General features: G+C 40.7%; 1 protein-coding gene across 6 annotated transcripts; it reads right to left on the bottom strand.

Annotated features, from left to right (window-relative positions):
• Positions 1 to 32: 32 nt before the first annotated feature.
• Positions 33 to 15,176, bottom strand: MYNN (myoneurin). 6 transcript variants are annotated; one of them, XM_058187299.1, is made up of 8 exons: positions 15,043 to 15,176; positions 13,263 to 13,562; positions 11,336 to 12,132; positions 8,039 to 8,198; positions 7,753 to 7,931; positions 7,295 to 7,378; positions 7,051 to 7,137; positions 33 to 3,987 (listed from the first exon to the last, which is right to left on the bottom strand). In XM_058187299.1, exons 2-8 carry the CDS (start codon positions 13,526 to 13,528, stop codon positions 3,725 to 3,727), a joined length of 1,836 nt encoding a protein of 611 aa, XP_058043282.1. In that variant the 5' UTR covers positions 13,529 to 13,562; positions 15,043 to 15,176; the 3' UTR covers positions 33 to 3,724. The 6 variants fall into 6 exon arrangements, with proteins under 6 accessions (XP_058043282.1, XP_058043281.1, XP_058043285.1 ...); XM_058187298.1 differs by lacking the exon at positions 15,043 to 15,176 and adding an exon at positions 14,817 to 14,956; XM_058187302.1 differs by lacking the exon at positions 15,043 to 15,176 and adding an exon at positions 14,817 to 14,956 and having other exon boundaries at positions 11,336 to 12,016; positions 13,438 to 13,562.
• Between the last annotated feature and the right edge of the window lie 227 nt (positions 15,177 to 15,403).

Raw genomic sequence — 15,403 nt, 5'->3', positions numbered from 1 at the left:
TTCTGAAACAGTATTCAAGAGTGAAATACCTACATCTGAAATACCTATATTCAACTGTTTTCTCCAGAAGGTAGTTTATAATGATATTATAAAGAAATATATCCAAAACCTATCTTCGTACAAGTTTTAGATTTTTTTTTTGTGCTAACAGAAGCTTAGTATCACCAGCACTAAGCAAGATTATACCACAAAAGTCTGATTTGAATGTATCAGGAAAATATCTATCAGAAGAAAACAACCAGATTCTCTTCATCTTCACAAAAGTAAAAAGTGGTTGCCAAGCTTCACTGAGATAACGCTCCTTTCCCTCTTCCCTAAACTATAACTCCTAAATGTAGGCTAACAATGCTAATTATGTTCTTGAGTAGTGGGGGAAAGAAATAGGTACCAAATTGCTGTTAGGACAGCAATTTGGCTGCTGTTAATAAGGGCAAATTCCTTCTCTTTTTACCGTAGTTTTTGACGATTCAGAAAGAGATTATTATTCAGGCTGGATTTACCAAGCAACACATCAGGCTAGGACCATAGTTCCTAAAATCAGAATGACTGAATCTCTAGCTCTCCTGGTCCTGAAAAATGCATGGAGATGCCTTTTAAACTCTTCTCTTTTTCTTGGTCATGCCAAAATGTCTGCACAATCACACCCAATGGCAATGTTCGTCCATCACATACAGTTCTACAAACTTCCAGATTCAATACTTGGGACACAGCTCCACACAGCACACCTTTTAAAGATTTCTTTCCTGCAGGAACTGGAGGGCAAAATGCACAATACATTACTTCCTTTTAGATTATGCAATGTAAGGAACACAGTTCATTCTGTCCGAATCTGGTTTCCTAGTTACTGGATTATATTTAGTTTTGCACATAAATACCATACATACACCTATGTAAGCCTATCTGAGTGGGTACTACAAATCTTACCTGAATCAGAATTTGAATTTGGTATAGTTGTCAGAGAGACGGTACAGGTTGCATTAGTGCTAAAACTGCTATACATTTAATAATTGTACTTTTTCTTATGACACAATGAATTTGCTTTTGTTGCATTGGATAAATTTGTAAAAGAATGGAATCCTATTCAAATATTTCTCAATCTCTTTCAATATTCCTGGCTTGTATTTCCTAAGGTCTATAAAGAAGAATAAAAAAAGGAAGTGAAATAGTACAGCTAGGTTTTTTTTGTTTTGTTTCTTAGGAGTTTGAGCATAGCTTCACATATGTTTAAGTTCACACGCTGTTTAACTTAACAGCACAAAGAGACATGTTTTTAAAACATGTTTTTATCAGCAATTCCTTAAGGGCACCTCCTAGTCAAAATATGAAAACAGAATTCTAGATAAATTGAATCTTTGGCTGAAACTAGCAGGTGAATTCCTTTACAAAACAACAGTTCCTTAAAACAAATATTTTTTGGCAAGGAGCGACTGAAAAAAATAGTAAGCCACTTGGCACCTCCTCACAGAAACACTTGGAATTACTAAATGAAAAACATAACTGCCATCAAGGACATCAAGGGCTTAAAAAAAAAAAGATTTGTCATTTTTTCTTTTACTCTTCTGTGGAAATGGGAAGGAACCACTTCTAGAGCTTGTCTTGAATTTTTGCTAAGAATTTCAACCGGAAGGGAATTGCTTTTCAAGGAAAAAAAGAACCCAACAAGCCTTTAGCAGCGTAGAAATGGTCAGTGTGGATATTGTATAGGTTTTAGGTCAGCTTCTATTGCACAAAGATGTTATAATCCATCAGAAAGGATAGATCAGAAGTCAGCTATGTATTTAGAAACTGATCTGGTATGCACAAATCACTCAGAATTTAAAACTACGTGAGTACAGAAGTGATCAGGTAGTTTGCCAGAGAAAAGATGGAATGCCAGTATTTCTTCTTCAGCCCTTCATTTTTTTGATAGTCGTGGAGGAAATAAAATTCTTTTTCTACAACTAACATGACAGATCAAACCAGAGGTGGGTTTCAGCAGGTTCCAACCAGTTCTGGAGAACCAGTAATGGAAATTTTGAGTAGTTCGGAGAACCGGTAAATACCACCTCTGACTGGCCCCACCCAGTGGTGGGATTCAGCCAGTTCACACCACTTCGGGAGAACCTGTTGTTCACTTTCTGAGCAGTTTGGCAAACTGGTTGTTGGAAGAAATCACTAGGGCAGAGAACTGGTTGTTAAATTACTTGAATCCCACCACGATCCTGCCCCCATCTATTCTCTCTACCTCCCGAGTCCCAGCTGATCAGGAGGGAATAGAGATTTTACAGTATCCTTCCCCTGCCACACCCACCTAGCCCTGCCCACCAAGCCATGACCACAGAACCAGTAGTAAAAAATGTTGAATCCCACCACTGGATCAAACTAACAATCTTCTCAGAAAGCTACTAATTTTTGTGAGATGACTGATAAACCCGAAGAGCTTTTCTTAAATCTGTAACCAAGCCGTTCCAATGTTTTTTCAAGCCAGGGATATCTGAAACTGGAAACAAAAGTCCTGGGACCAAGTCATTGGACTAGCCAAATCTTATAAAATAGATAGCAAGTCAGAAAAAAAATTACTTTGGGTGATTCTAGCTTTGAATTTTATCCCCAAGACCTGAAATCTAGCTTCAAGGACATCATAATTATATTATTAATTATCAATGGAGCCAACATACAGCACCATGATGGCGAACCTAGGGCACGCGAAGCCATGTCGCCTGGCATGCGCAAACTTGCCTGTTTGTCTTCTGGGTTTCTGGCACCGCATGCGAGCGTGACAATCAGCTGTCCTTCATACTCATGGCAGTGCTAAATACTGGTGTGCACATATGCACCAGCCAGCTGATCATCGTGTGCACATGCGCACGGGAACCCAGAAGTTTGGCTTTTTTGGAGCGTAGACCCATCAAATGCACACATGAAGTTTCTGTGCAACCTTTTCAGCACTCGGTACTGAAAAGATTCGCCATCACTTATATAGCACAATCACTGATAATAACTTATCAGGCTATTTCACTGATATAGACAACTTTGCAAATTTCTGTTTAGACAAGAAATTCATCTTGTGGCCTACATAGCAAATATCACTGCAGCTTCGTATATCCACTGACTTAAATCTCTCATTCAGATTTATCTCTGCTTCTCGACACACGGCATCTTCTTCAGATAGCCTCCTCTGTCCCAAGATCCTAATTTTCCATGACAGAAAAGTTGTCATCTTGGAAATGGCACAACTTCCCCCCCCCATCTTTTGTCCAATGGCATCCAGTTGTATCTGTAACACACTGTGGAACATACTGGGCAGCTGCTGCATCTATCTTGGCTGTTTTCAGAGTTGCTTTCAATTATTGTTGGGTGTGTTTATTTTAAAAGCTAAGTCATTTATAGTTAAAAAAAGACTCTAATTTCAGTTCAGTGTTTTTAGCTTGAATACCTTGACTTAGTTTCTGCATGAACACTGAAGGGTCTTCCCCATGTTAAATGGTTTAGGGTTCTTAAGGCAAATGTTGAAGAAGAAAAAAAAATTTTTTTTTATCTCCTAGAAAATGCACTCTTGATTCTTTCAGGTGAAAATACACAATCTTTGTTCTAGAGTAATAAAATATTAGAGAAAAAGCTGAATTCAAAGCAAAGATGCATCACCCAAAGTCCACAGTGGAAACTGAGATGAAATCTAGCTCACCCGCAGCTCCTTTCGATCAGAGACGCTTGGATTTCTAGAGTTTTCGTCACTCAACAGTTGTCAGTACAATTGCTGGAGGAAAATAAACTGAGGTTCTGAATATCCCGTGATGGAAGATCTCAGAAGTGTGTCGGATGGGGAAGACTGACCATCCGTGACAGGCAGCAATACCTGATGGTCCTCTGTGCCAATGGGCAGAGGCAATATATCTGAAGGCTTCACATCAACAGATTCCAGCAAAAGGCCTTTCTCACTTGGAACTGAATCTTGCTCGCTGAAGGAAGAAGGGTCAAGTGCGATGGAATCCAATGGGTTCTCGGAATCTGAAACGTCAAACAAAACGGAAGTATTACTCTTGAAAATAAAGACCTATTTAACAATATACCATGTAGATATCCAAAATTTTTATTCATTTTACTACAGCAACACAACACAAACATATATAACACAAATACATAATGTTTTCTATTTACCTGTCAGTTTTGTTCCACTACTTTCTGCTTTATGTATTCTCTATTTTTTTCCCCTCTTTTCTTACCTTTACCATCCCTTTATATCTAGTTTTATTCATTTACAATATTTTATGCATTTATCATCTCTTCTCCATCGTTTATTCATATTTACTCTGAATGAAGTATTACTCTTGAAAATAAAGACCTATTTAACAATATACTATGTAACATGGGCCCGAGAAACATTATATTTTATTTATTTTACATTTCTATTTATTTTATATTTACACACACACACACACTCCCATCTTCCTCACAGAGGAGCTCTGGCCAGTGTACAATGTAATCAATGCGATAAAACATTTCAACCAAATAATTTAAGATTAAAAATGTAAAAACAGCACTATAAAGCTGCAAGAGATAGAGAGATCAAAAACCGGGAGACTAAAGAGCTGTTAATACAGGCCAGGGAGAGGTTCTCATGGCCAGGCTACACAGCTAGGTTTTGTCCCCCCTGCAGAAAGCCAAGAGATTGGGGGGGCTTCCTTACCTCCAAGAGCAAGATGTTCCACACAGCAGGGGCAGTGGCAGTGGTTGAAATGTAAAATTTGTTACTACCGGTTCTGTGGATGTGGCTTGTGGGGGGGGGGGTAATGTGACCGGGTAGGTGTGGCCAACTTTTTTTTTTTCTTTTAAAAGCATTTTTTCTACAACCTCTTCGGCTGAAGAGATTGTAAAAAAATGCTTTTAAAAGGCTCTGATGATCCGAGCTGAGTTGCCTCATCGTCAGAGGCTTTTCTTTCTTTTAAAAGCATTTTTTTTGCCTTTAAAAGAAAAAAAAACCTACAACCTCTTCGGCCAAAGAGGTTGTAGAAAAAAATGCTTTTAAAAGGTTCTGACGATCCCACTGAGCTGGGTGATCATCAGAGGCTTTTTTTTTACTTTTAAAAGCATTTTTTCGGCCGAAGAAAAAATGCTTTAAAAAGTAAAAAAAAAAAGACTTCTGATGATCGCGTGGCTCAGCTGGGCATTGGGGGGGGCAGGGATTTTTGCTACCAGTTCTCTGAACCACCTGCCATCGCTACCGGATTGGGTGATCCAGTCCAAACTGGGAGCATTTCACCCCTGGGCAGTGGCAGAAAAGACCCTCTTCCTTGACCCTACCAGTCGGAATTCTCTGACTGATGGGGTTCCTAGCATATTTTCCCTGCCTGAATGAGCGGGATGGGCAGATGTGATATATACGGCTTTATAGGTAACGACCAACATCTAGCAATGCCTAACATAGCTTCTAGATTGATAAGAATATTTGAAAAGGTTGTTGCCCTTTCTTTTCCAATCAACCCTCCCCACACCCCAATAATACTTAGCTACCATAGCCACTGGCACAAACGAGAATGGGACTGCAACATATTATTTATTTTTTTAGAGTTATATCTTATCCTTCATTCAGGAGATCAAGGCAGCACACCACAGTGCTCCTTCTTCTGGTTTTCCTCACAGCCTATGGGAGAGGTTGAGCTGAGAGGGCAACTGGTTTCAAATCACCCAGTCAGTTTCTGTGGTTTAGGACCGACTAGAACCAGGAGCTCTCAGGTGCCAGTCTAAGACTTTAACCACTGAGGCACACTGCCTCTCTTTTTAAAAAGATGTTACTGAGGAACAGCTCTTCTGAACCTTCATCAGAAAAGCCAATAGTATAATTTTCCCTTACAAATAAATTAATACTTTCCACCTCATAAGCTTTTATCTATTTAGGGCAGCGATCCCCAATCTTTCTGGCTTTGCGGACCAGCAGGAGGAGGGGAAGGAGAGGGAATGGTTATACGCGAGTGGCTGGTGAGGAGCTATGCAGCCCCAATTTGCACAAAGGGTGGACACACGCACCTGCCACACAAATAGAGTTGTGCACGCTCACCCACCGCTTCCATGGTCCAGTTCCAAATGAGGCAAGGCCCAGTAATGGGCTGTGGCCTAGGGGCTGGGGATCCCTGATTCAGGGCAATGCACTGTTAATTTCTGATAAAACTAGAGTTTGAAATTCATGTTTTGTTTTTAAGGATTCCAGCAACAAGGTCATAAAGATCTATCCACTGATGACTAAGATCCTCAGTTTCAAGGGAAAAAAACTGCAAAGAGGCGGCAGGAAGAGGAAGAATGTTAAAGCAGTATGCCTGAAAAATAATCACGTCTTTACAAATGTATTAAGCCTTCACATGCCTGTACCTAAAAACTACACAATCGTATTGTCTTTTGCACCCACCACCACAACACCCAGAAAGATACCCAAGCACACATATTGTAGCTGGGGGGTGGATGGGTGGAACATGTCTGACACGGATATCACCATAAATCTTCCCAAGTATTTGATTGTAATATAAAACCCAGCATTGAAATAATGGATTTTTGTTAAGAACCATAAAGGAAAGACATGAACTTAGTTTTTACAAGTTACATGAGATTCAGCCCTGCATTAAAATAAAAAAAAGCTAATGATTAACCTGTATAAACAAATGGTACAGAGGGATGGGGAATCATTTCAACTAAAGAAAAGCAGTACTGAAAATGTGATGTAACACTCCTAGATTTTCCTGCCCATTTATCCTTTCCTGGTTCCAGTTTGTTTTCTTAGTTTCTTTCAATATTTTATGCAGGGATAAATTAGCAATAAAGAATGTCAGGACGTTGCTACAAAAAATCCAGCATTTAACTTTGTTAGCTTAGAGAACTGAGGCACAGATTTCTCTGTTTTGAACAGAGACTAAGTAAATGCTTTTGATTTAGCTAAGGATCTCCAACCTTGGCAAATTTTAAGACTTGTGGACTTCAACTCCCAGAACTCTGGGAGTTGAAGTCCACAAGTCTTAAAGTTGCTAAGGTTGGAGACCCCTGATTTAGGCTACGTAACCATTAGGTATTAAAGTCAGCACTTACCCGAATGAACTTTCAATTTGTGCTTCTTTAGGTTCTTGATATCTGTATAGGAGTTTCCACACAGCTCACAGATAAATGGTCTTTCCCCTTAAAGCAAAATTTCTAGTCAGTCTCACCAAATTCCAATATAGATATTTCAACAGGAAGGGGGGGGGGTGAAATCACCCTTCAATTAGCAAATGAGCAGTAGTATAGCATTAAGCAACATTTCATGCATAAGTAATAGATTTGCTTCAGATTTTACCTGTGTGAGACCGGAAGTGTTTGTTAAGTTCTCCTGAAGAAATGAAGCTTTTGCCACAAATGCCACATATATAAGGTTTCTCTCCTGCAGAGAAAATATGGGATAAGTTATCAGAAAACGCTGCCTTTCACCTACACCCAGGGTTCTGCAAACTTGGCTCTTTTAAGACTTGTGGACTTAAACTCCCAGAGTTCCTCAGCCAGCTTTGCTGGTTGAGGAACTCTGAGAGTTTAAGTCCACAAGTCTTAAAAGAGCCAAGTTTGCAGACCCCTGACCTACACCATAGTCTCTTTGATACATAGAACAGTCTTAATCAGATGCTTGGTCTCCAAACTTTTTAATCTCTTATACTTTCCTACTGAGGGCAAAGGACGTATGATTCCATGTTTTGCCTTACAAAAGTTCCCTTTTTATAGCTACACCAACCCCAATGAGGCCTCCCTAATTCATTTTATTACCTGTATGCTTTCTTGAGTGCGTGATGAGTGAACTTGAAACGGCAAACGTTTTCCCACAGGTGTCACAGACATAAGGCTTTTCTCCCGTGTGTCGTCGCACATGGTAGGTCAACGTGCTTGCTTGTGCAAATCGCTGCCCACACCGATCACAGACATATGGCTTCTCTCCACTGTGTTTCCTAAGGTACAAAAGTAAAACCTTTTGTATCCGTGGCCCAGTGGCTGGCTTTTCAGGATACAACGTTATCTTTAGCCAAGTTTCAGCTGATGCTCATTATTCACTCACCTGGCGTGAATTTTTAGATTACTCGAAGTTGCAAATTGCAGATTGCAGGCGTCACACTTGTAGGGTTTCTCCTCTCCGTGATGCATTCGGCTATGGAAAACAAGCTGGCATTTCTGAACAAAACCTTTGTCACAGAGATCACATTTGTATGGCTTTTCACCTGCAAAAGGAATTAAGGTGTTACTTTAGCCATGCCTTCTAAAGCAGGGGGTCTCCAACCTTGGCAACTGTAATACTTGTGGACAACTCCCAGAATTCCTCAGCCAGCAAAGCAAAGCTAGCTGAGGAATTCTGGGAGTTGAAGTGAACAAGTCTTATAGTTGCCAAGGTTGGAGACCCCTGTTCTAAAGGATTTTTTCCCCGTTCTGGACAAAAAGGAATTGTGGACAGTGACAGGGAGATATGGCTGAATTTCAGAGAGTGGGCAGGATCCCGTCTGGTGACATCATTCAGACCCTAGGAGAGGTCCATCTCCTTGGCTGGCTCTCTCTTTATTCCAACTTAATAGCACTTCAATCTATTGTCAGTAATAGATGCAGTGGAGAGAGGTTTTTCCTGATTATCCAAAATAATTTAGCTGTAACTGCCCATGTAACGCTGGAAAACGTTTTGCCACAAATCAACTCCTTAGCAAATGAATACATAAATAAACTTGGAATGTCAAATCTGACTTGATAAACAATTGCAAAACCATGAAAGGAACGCATACACCGCTACCTATGTCTTCCTTCCTATGAAAAGTGACACCATTCCAAGTGTCACATTTCATAGGAAGGAAGACATAGGTAGCGGTGTATGCGTTCCTTTCATGGTTTTGCAATTGTTTATCAAGTCAGATTTGACATTCCAAGTTTATTTATGTATTCATTTAAAAGCCACCCATCTTACTAGCAAGCAACTCTGTGTGGCTTACAACGTCATAAATGACATCATAAAACAATCAGAAGATTAAAAACATCGACCATTAAAAGTTAAAACACAAAGTTGCAACTTTGTACACTACAAAGACAATTCAGACCAACACAGTTATTTGTTAGTTCTGGAAGATTCCGTGGCAAAAAATGCCATATAGAATAGAATAGAATAGAATAGAATAGAATAGAATAGAATAGAATAGAATAGAAGTGTGTAGAAAGAGATGGCTTAATTATCACAAAATCCTCACACACAACAAACCAATAAAAGGAACTGTGACAACCTTATACTGTCACTTATTAAGATTTTAAATACCGTGCATAGGAGCCACACACTATAACCTCCATAGCAAACATTTTTTAAACACTGCCAGAAAAGGAGGACGGAAAAAACTGTCTGTTTTCTTTTACAATGATCAGTCTGAAGGATTACAAGAATCCCTTTCTGGTGAAGGAAAAGCTTACTGGTTTACAGCCAACATGATACCAAAGAAAAATGACTTTTCTCACCTCTTCTTCCTCCTAGCTGTCTTCAGCTTTCAGTTTTAGATTCTGGGCATCTATCCAGTTAGCACCTGGCATGTCTTTCTAGCCAAGCAACGTGACCTTGGATGTCTTCCCAAAACACTGCCCGTGAAAAACGAACCCTTCTTTGCCACTCTTTCAGTTCACGGACAGCTAAGAAGGGCATTACTGTATTCCTTTTCGGTTTTTTTGTTTCTCTCCTGTTTACTGGCCTAGGGATTCCCTGCCTTAGCACTTAGCCTCCCAATTGCCTGGTACGGCCCTTGCCAGTTATTATCCTGACAGGGAGACAACTGCTTGGAAGCAGAGTTTGGCAGGACCAATGTAAGAGCTCTCTCTCTCTCTCTGTTTCCTATTTTAGCACTCTCTTTTACTGCTAGCTGCTGTGACTTTGGCTGATTTGATGCCTGACCTGGTTTTGTGGCTGCTGTTTGGACCAGATCAGGAGTTGGCACTTAGTCACTGTTCTTCCCACTGGACGGGACTTCCTAGCTGCTAGAACCAAGCAGAACAGGAAGTTCTCTCCTTGACTTACCAGACAGGTCACTTACACCAGTCAATGTCCTTGGAAGTCTGACCGTTCCATTACTGGACACCATCTTTCTGGTATCACTGCAATTCCTATAAACTTCAGCTGCTACTTTAAAGCTGAGCTGCCAGGCCACTCTCTGAAGCCCCGGTCTGTTTCCTCCTTATTGAGCCCCACAATGTATGTTCTCATCTGTATGTACTTCATCTGAGTCTTTGGTTCTCTTCAGCCTTCTTCCACTAGCTCTCCACCACATCAGATCTTCAGCTACCACTATGTCGTGTTATGCCATCAACACACCATCATCCAGTTGCCACCCCAACTTCTCTGAGAATTAGCAATAGCATAGACTTATATGCTGCTTTACAGCCCTCTTGAAGCGGTTACCAGAGTCAGCATATTGCCCCCAACAATTTGGGTCCTCATTTTAACCACCTCGGAAGGATGGAAGGCTTAAGCCTGGTGAGATTTGAACTGCCAAATTGCAGGCAGCCGGCAGGCAGCAGAAGTAGCCTGCAGTACTGCACTCTACCCACTGCGCCACCGAGGTTCTAGCCTTTTTAAATAGCCAATTAGCCTTTTTAAAGTCTTTTTGCCTCACACATGTCCTGCCCAGGTAAATGTTTATGTGCAAGACAAGTAAAGGGCAACCCGGTATTTTCACTCAACTGTCTCATTATATAAACCATAAAATTCTCTAACTTTTTTACAATTATGGCAAAAAACCAAACTTATTGCTTACATCGAAGTAAGTCAACCAGAACTTGTGCACCAGAAACCATTTGTAATAAGATTTTGCAGAAGATCTAACTATGTTTTAGTAATGCAATGTGGGCATCTCTCTCTCTCTTTTTTTTTTTTTGCTTTACTTTTCCTTTACTCACTTGGAAGAACTTTTATAATTTCTGTACCTAAATAGTTTTGGCAAGAAAGAAGGGTTACAAATATTACACAAAGGGTAGAATAAGGCTATAGCTCACAAATCAGTAGACCAGTGTTATCAGGACAAAGTAATACACCTTCTCTGAAAATGCCCAGGACTGAGCTTTCTGCTCACAAACTATATTTGGTAAAACCTTCTACCACTCCTTGCAGCTTATAGAACCAAGAAATACTGATATATCTAGTTTCATTTGATGAAACTGCTTCCTTGATGCCTGCTTCCTTGAAAAAAAAATAATAATCTGAAAATGAAGAATGTTCCTGAATCCTACTTATATTATTATAACTGACAACTGAAGTTGGCAAAGGGAATTTATTTGAAAGACGGGTAACCTTTCCTGTTCATTGTGACAGGATGTAATCCTCAAACCCAAACAGACAGCCTACCTGTGTGAGTTCTTACATGCGTTTTCAGCTGGTTGCACTGGGTAAACGCCTTGCCGCACAGCTGGCACACATATGGTTTGACTCCCTTGTGAATCCGCATATGCCGTCTCAGGCTACTAGATTCAGAAAATACCTTCCCACATGTATTACACACTGGCTTGGCCTTGGGGTATTTCTGATCCAGGTCTTCTCCCGAGCTTTCCAACTGATAGGAGTTCTTGGTAATGTTTGATAAGCAGTGCTCTTTCAAAGCACAATTTTGATGTGGTTTGCCTTGTTTTGGCTTCACGGCCATAGTCTGCACAAGGATTTCTTGAGCAGCAAAAGTTTCACTCTCCACCACAGGGGTAAGTTGCAGTTCAGAATTATCGCCCCCTTGGGCAGCTTGTTCTGTTATCTCGGTGGCCAATTTATTTGCGTCTAAAAACATCTCCATGGCAGAGTTTTCTGCAACATCACCTGGATATTGTACTGGCTTGCTTGGTGGGTGTTTGGGGGAACTGAAGGCCTTTTTTCGTTTTTTGGATTGAACAGATTTTTTTTCCAAGGCTGCTGTTAAGACTGGAGATTGAGCTATATCCACGGAAGGGGCATCTGATTTCTCCTGGTTATTGTAGTCAAGGAGTGTTAGCAGGCAACTCTGTTGGTTCAATGCAATATTCCCAGTGATACTAGACGTTTCTGTAGAAGAAGGATTAGCAATAAAAGCAAAATCTTCCATTTTAATTTTACATTTAGTGACTACTTCCTCCACTTTAAGATAGTCGGCAGCCTGGTGAATTTCTTTAACATTCCAACTGCAAGAAAAATATACACGAAGAAAACTGATGGTCTTAAAAATGCACGAATATTAAATTGAGAAAACAGGTACAATTTTTAAACAAGATTTTAAAAATCTAGATCAGAAATAAGACTTAGAATATGCTCCCTTTTCCTCTTTTGAAATGGCCATTAAATCACAAAAATAAGCATCAGCCATAAAAGTTATGTCACTGCTATATAAGCCCATTTTACCGATCAGTTCATCTGAACATGTAGTCTAACACTGTTATTCAGATTGACCAAAGCAGATACTGGACTTTAGCTGACATGGAGCATGTCACAACAGAAGTACTGCCACATAAAAATATGGTTAGGGTTAGATGGTTAGATGGACCACCAAGCAAATTCTAAGCCTGAAAAGGTTGAAGTCAGTTTAGCCTACAAAATGTTGAATAGAAAATAATCACCAACAATTTTTATATATCACCAAGTGATACTAACTGAATTATTCCTTCAGTCACCTCTGTGAAAGACAGAGTGATGTAGTGGTTCAAGTATTTGGACTAGAAGTGGGGAGATTCAAGTTCTTTCTATCCTCAGACATGGAAAATCATGAGGTGACTTCAGACATCCTCACATGCACAATGACAGTAAAGGCTGCTGCTATTATTATTATTTTTATTATTATTATGATTATGATTACATGGTAGTCCTCACAGGGACAAGAGGAGCAAATACTATTGTTGGCTTCTTGAATTCCTGTACAAAGACAGGCTATAAATCTAATATCTCAATATACAGCAAGCAGTATCAGTTCTAATTCCTTGCAACAAGCTGTTGTCATACAATCTGTTAAGATGTTGCTTGTTATGACACTTCAATCAAGACATTTTCCCCCACATTCCTTAATACTGATTTTTTTAAGTACACCACTCATATAACAGATGATTTTGTACCATGAAATGAGCAGCTTGCAAATTGGATTAAACTAATCGTCATGTGACATTGCACATCACCTTGCATATACTAGTTTCCTCTTCTGTTCCTGCCTGCTTTATTTCTGTGACATCTTAACTTACATTGTAATTTATATCTTCAACAGCTTATTCTGTTTAGTTCTCTGTCTAGTATTTCTTTTAAACACTAAATAAATATCCAGCCATACCTATCAAGGTATAAATCTCCTGTGTATATGAATTCCAAAAGTTTCTGAAATCCGTCAACCTTCACTTGATTCTGATCCAGAAATATATTACTCTCTGAAGTATCCCTGTAAATAGCCCAAAAGTACTCGCTAAAAGATGCAAGAACATTTCGATGAGCTTTGAACTGGAATTCACCAATAATGATGGTGCAGTCACAAAGGAAGCCCGCTTCACGCTGCCTGTTCAGATTTTCCAGGAGATGCTCACAGTGATGGGAACACTGCATTTTGCGTAATGGTGCACAGTTTCTTCCCTTTGGCCTGAGAAGAAAAACAAATATATAAACATCAAAGTTCCTATGGTAGTTTCAGCAGAATAAAAGAAATAACACAAACCCATCCAAAGATTTGTCTGTGTCTACTGTTTTTGTATTATTTAGACAACAGAATCTAATTATTATGAAGAAAAGCAAAATGCTCAGACAAAACTAAAACTATTTCATTCACCAAATACAATATGCCCACAGGTGCTATAGCTCACAAAACCATTTGCTGGGAATAGATGTTCTAGAAAGTATGAGCATTCCCTTTCCAAAACAAGCAAATTTAAATCACATGAAAAAGGAAGGAGGTTAAACACTATTTTAGGATGTAATGAGAGATTCTGAAAACTGGACTCTCTTTCGGTTTGTCAACCAGAGGCTGAATTGGGTGGGTGCCTATCAGATTTTCTGCATCATCCGAGCAGGTTTTCCCCACAACCTCATGCACGTATATTTGGCAGAATAAATTCAAGAAGCCAAACCTAAAGGTATATCTCAGTTGCAGAGCTCAACGGAGACTCTTCCCATTTTATGCAAAGGGTATTATATCTTACTGCTCAATGCCTTTACGCAGAGATCCAGATACAAAGGGCAGAATACGATTTGGAGTGCCAGTAGGCACAGGGACCATCTGCAATCCCCCAAAGACACCTTTACTTTTCCGTGTTCGTGTTCTTAACAGGAACGGATAGAGATAGCCTCTTTATTGATTATGTGTATTGGCCGTGCATCTTACCCCAGGATAACTCTGGGGCGGCTTACAATATTAAAAAGAATAAAACTAGACAAATAAAATACTAAAAAAAATGTGATAGACAACCCTGGCTGACAGATAGGGAGGGAGCAGGATGAGCAAAGGGGGGGCGGGGCGGGGAAGGTGGGATGTGTTATTCATCTCATCCATTTTACAGGGAAGTGGAAAGCTGGACCTTGCAGGACTGGAGAGACTCAGATTCTAGGGACACCACCCCCCCAACTTTCATTAAAGAAACTTGACCGGTGATTTGAGCTCAGTCGCCCTTCCTCACCCAAACTTCCCTAATAAGGCTGTTAAGGGGTTCCTCCCTCTGCAAGATGCATGGAGCCCCCTAATAACAAGCAAATACATTGGGGGGGGGAGTTTTGGGGCAATACTGCAGAGTGGCATCTCCTGTAAGAGCAGAGCACAAACTGGCACCAGCATCTTTCCAGCTTTCCCTTTTGTCTGAGGTTTGGCTGAGAGGTGGGAGGGGGAAGAGCTTCCAAATCTGACCTCCCCAAATGCCGGCTCCCTCCTGTCACACACACCCGCCAGCTGGGCTTGCCTCCCACCCACTTCTTCGCCTCGGTCCTTCGGATTTCTCTCCAGCAAGCCCGGGTGTCCCTTCTCCCCCGCCGCCGTCCCCCCCCCCGCCATCCAGCCCAAATGGTTCCGTCCTGTCCCGCTTCCTTTTCTCTCTCCCTCCCTCCCTCCCTTCAGAATTACTGGGCAAACACACCTGGCAGGGGTGGCAACTCGAGAGCGGAAGCCTCTTCCGCTCAGGGCGCCATTTTGCGATGACGCGGGTTTGAGTCCGCCTCCTTGGTTGGTGGCGGTTCAAGGCTCACTTCCGTTCATTCCGAGCCATTCCAGCCGGGAAAGAATGGCGATGGCTGCGGTTGGAATCGGGGCGGGGCTTAATGACGTAATGGAGGGGAAATGGGCGTTTCTCCACAGCCTAAACTACATTTCCCATGATGGCTAGCGCCATAAAGCATTTATTTTTAGTGGTGGTGCGAGTGACTTTGTAGAGACGGATGGCGTGGGATCTATTTGTCATCTGGTAAAGTGGACATTAACTATATTAGGATTTATTGGAA

The sequence above is a fragment of the Ahaetulla prasina genome, chromosome 6, assembly GCF_028640845.1.
Source record: "Ahaetulla prasina isolate Xishuangbanna chromosome 6, ASM2864084v1, whole genome shotgun sequence".
Lineage (NCBI taxonomy): Eukaryota > Metazoa > Chordata > Lepidosauria > Squamata > Colubridae > Ahaetulla > Ahaetulla prasina.
Note: the sequence above shows the minus strand (reverse complement) of the source record. Positions and strands in the feature narration are given on the sequence as shown.

Excerpts from the sequence above, each read along its gene's own strand:
- MYNN (XM_058187299.1), bottom strand. The coding sequence starts at position 13,528 with ATGCAGTGTTCCCATCACTGTGAGCATCTCCTGGAAAATCTGAACAGG. Across the intron at positions 7,932-8,038 it reads AATCTAAAAATTCACGCCAG|GAAACACAGTGGAGAGAAGC; the intron begins GTGAGTGAATAA and ends TTTGTACCTTAG. Across the intron at positions 7,138-7,294 it reads ACACTTCCGGTCTCACACAG|GGGAAAGACCATTTATCTGT; the intron begins GTAAAATCTGAA and ends TTTTGCTTTAAG.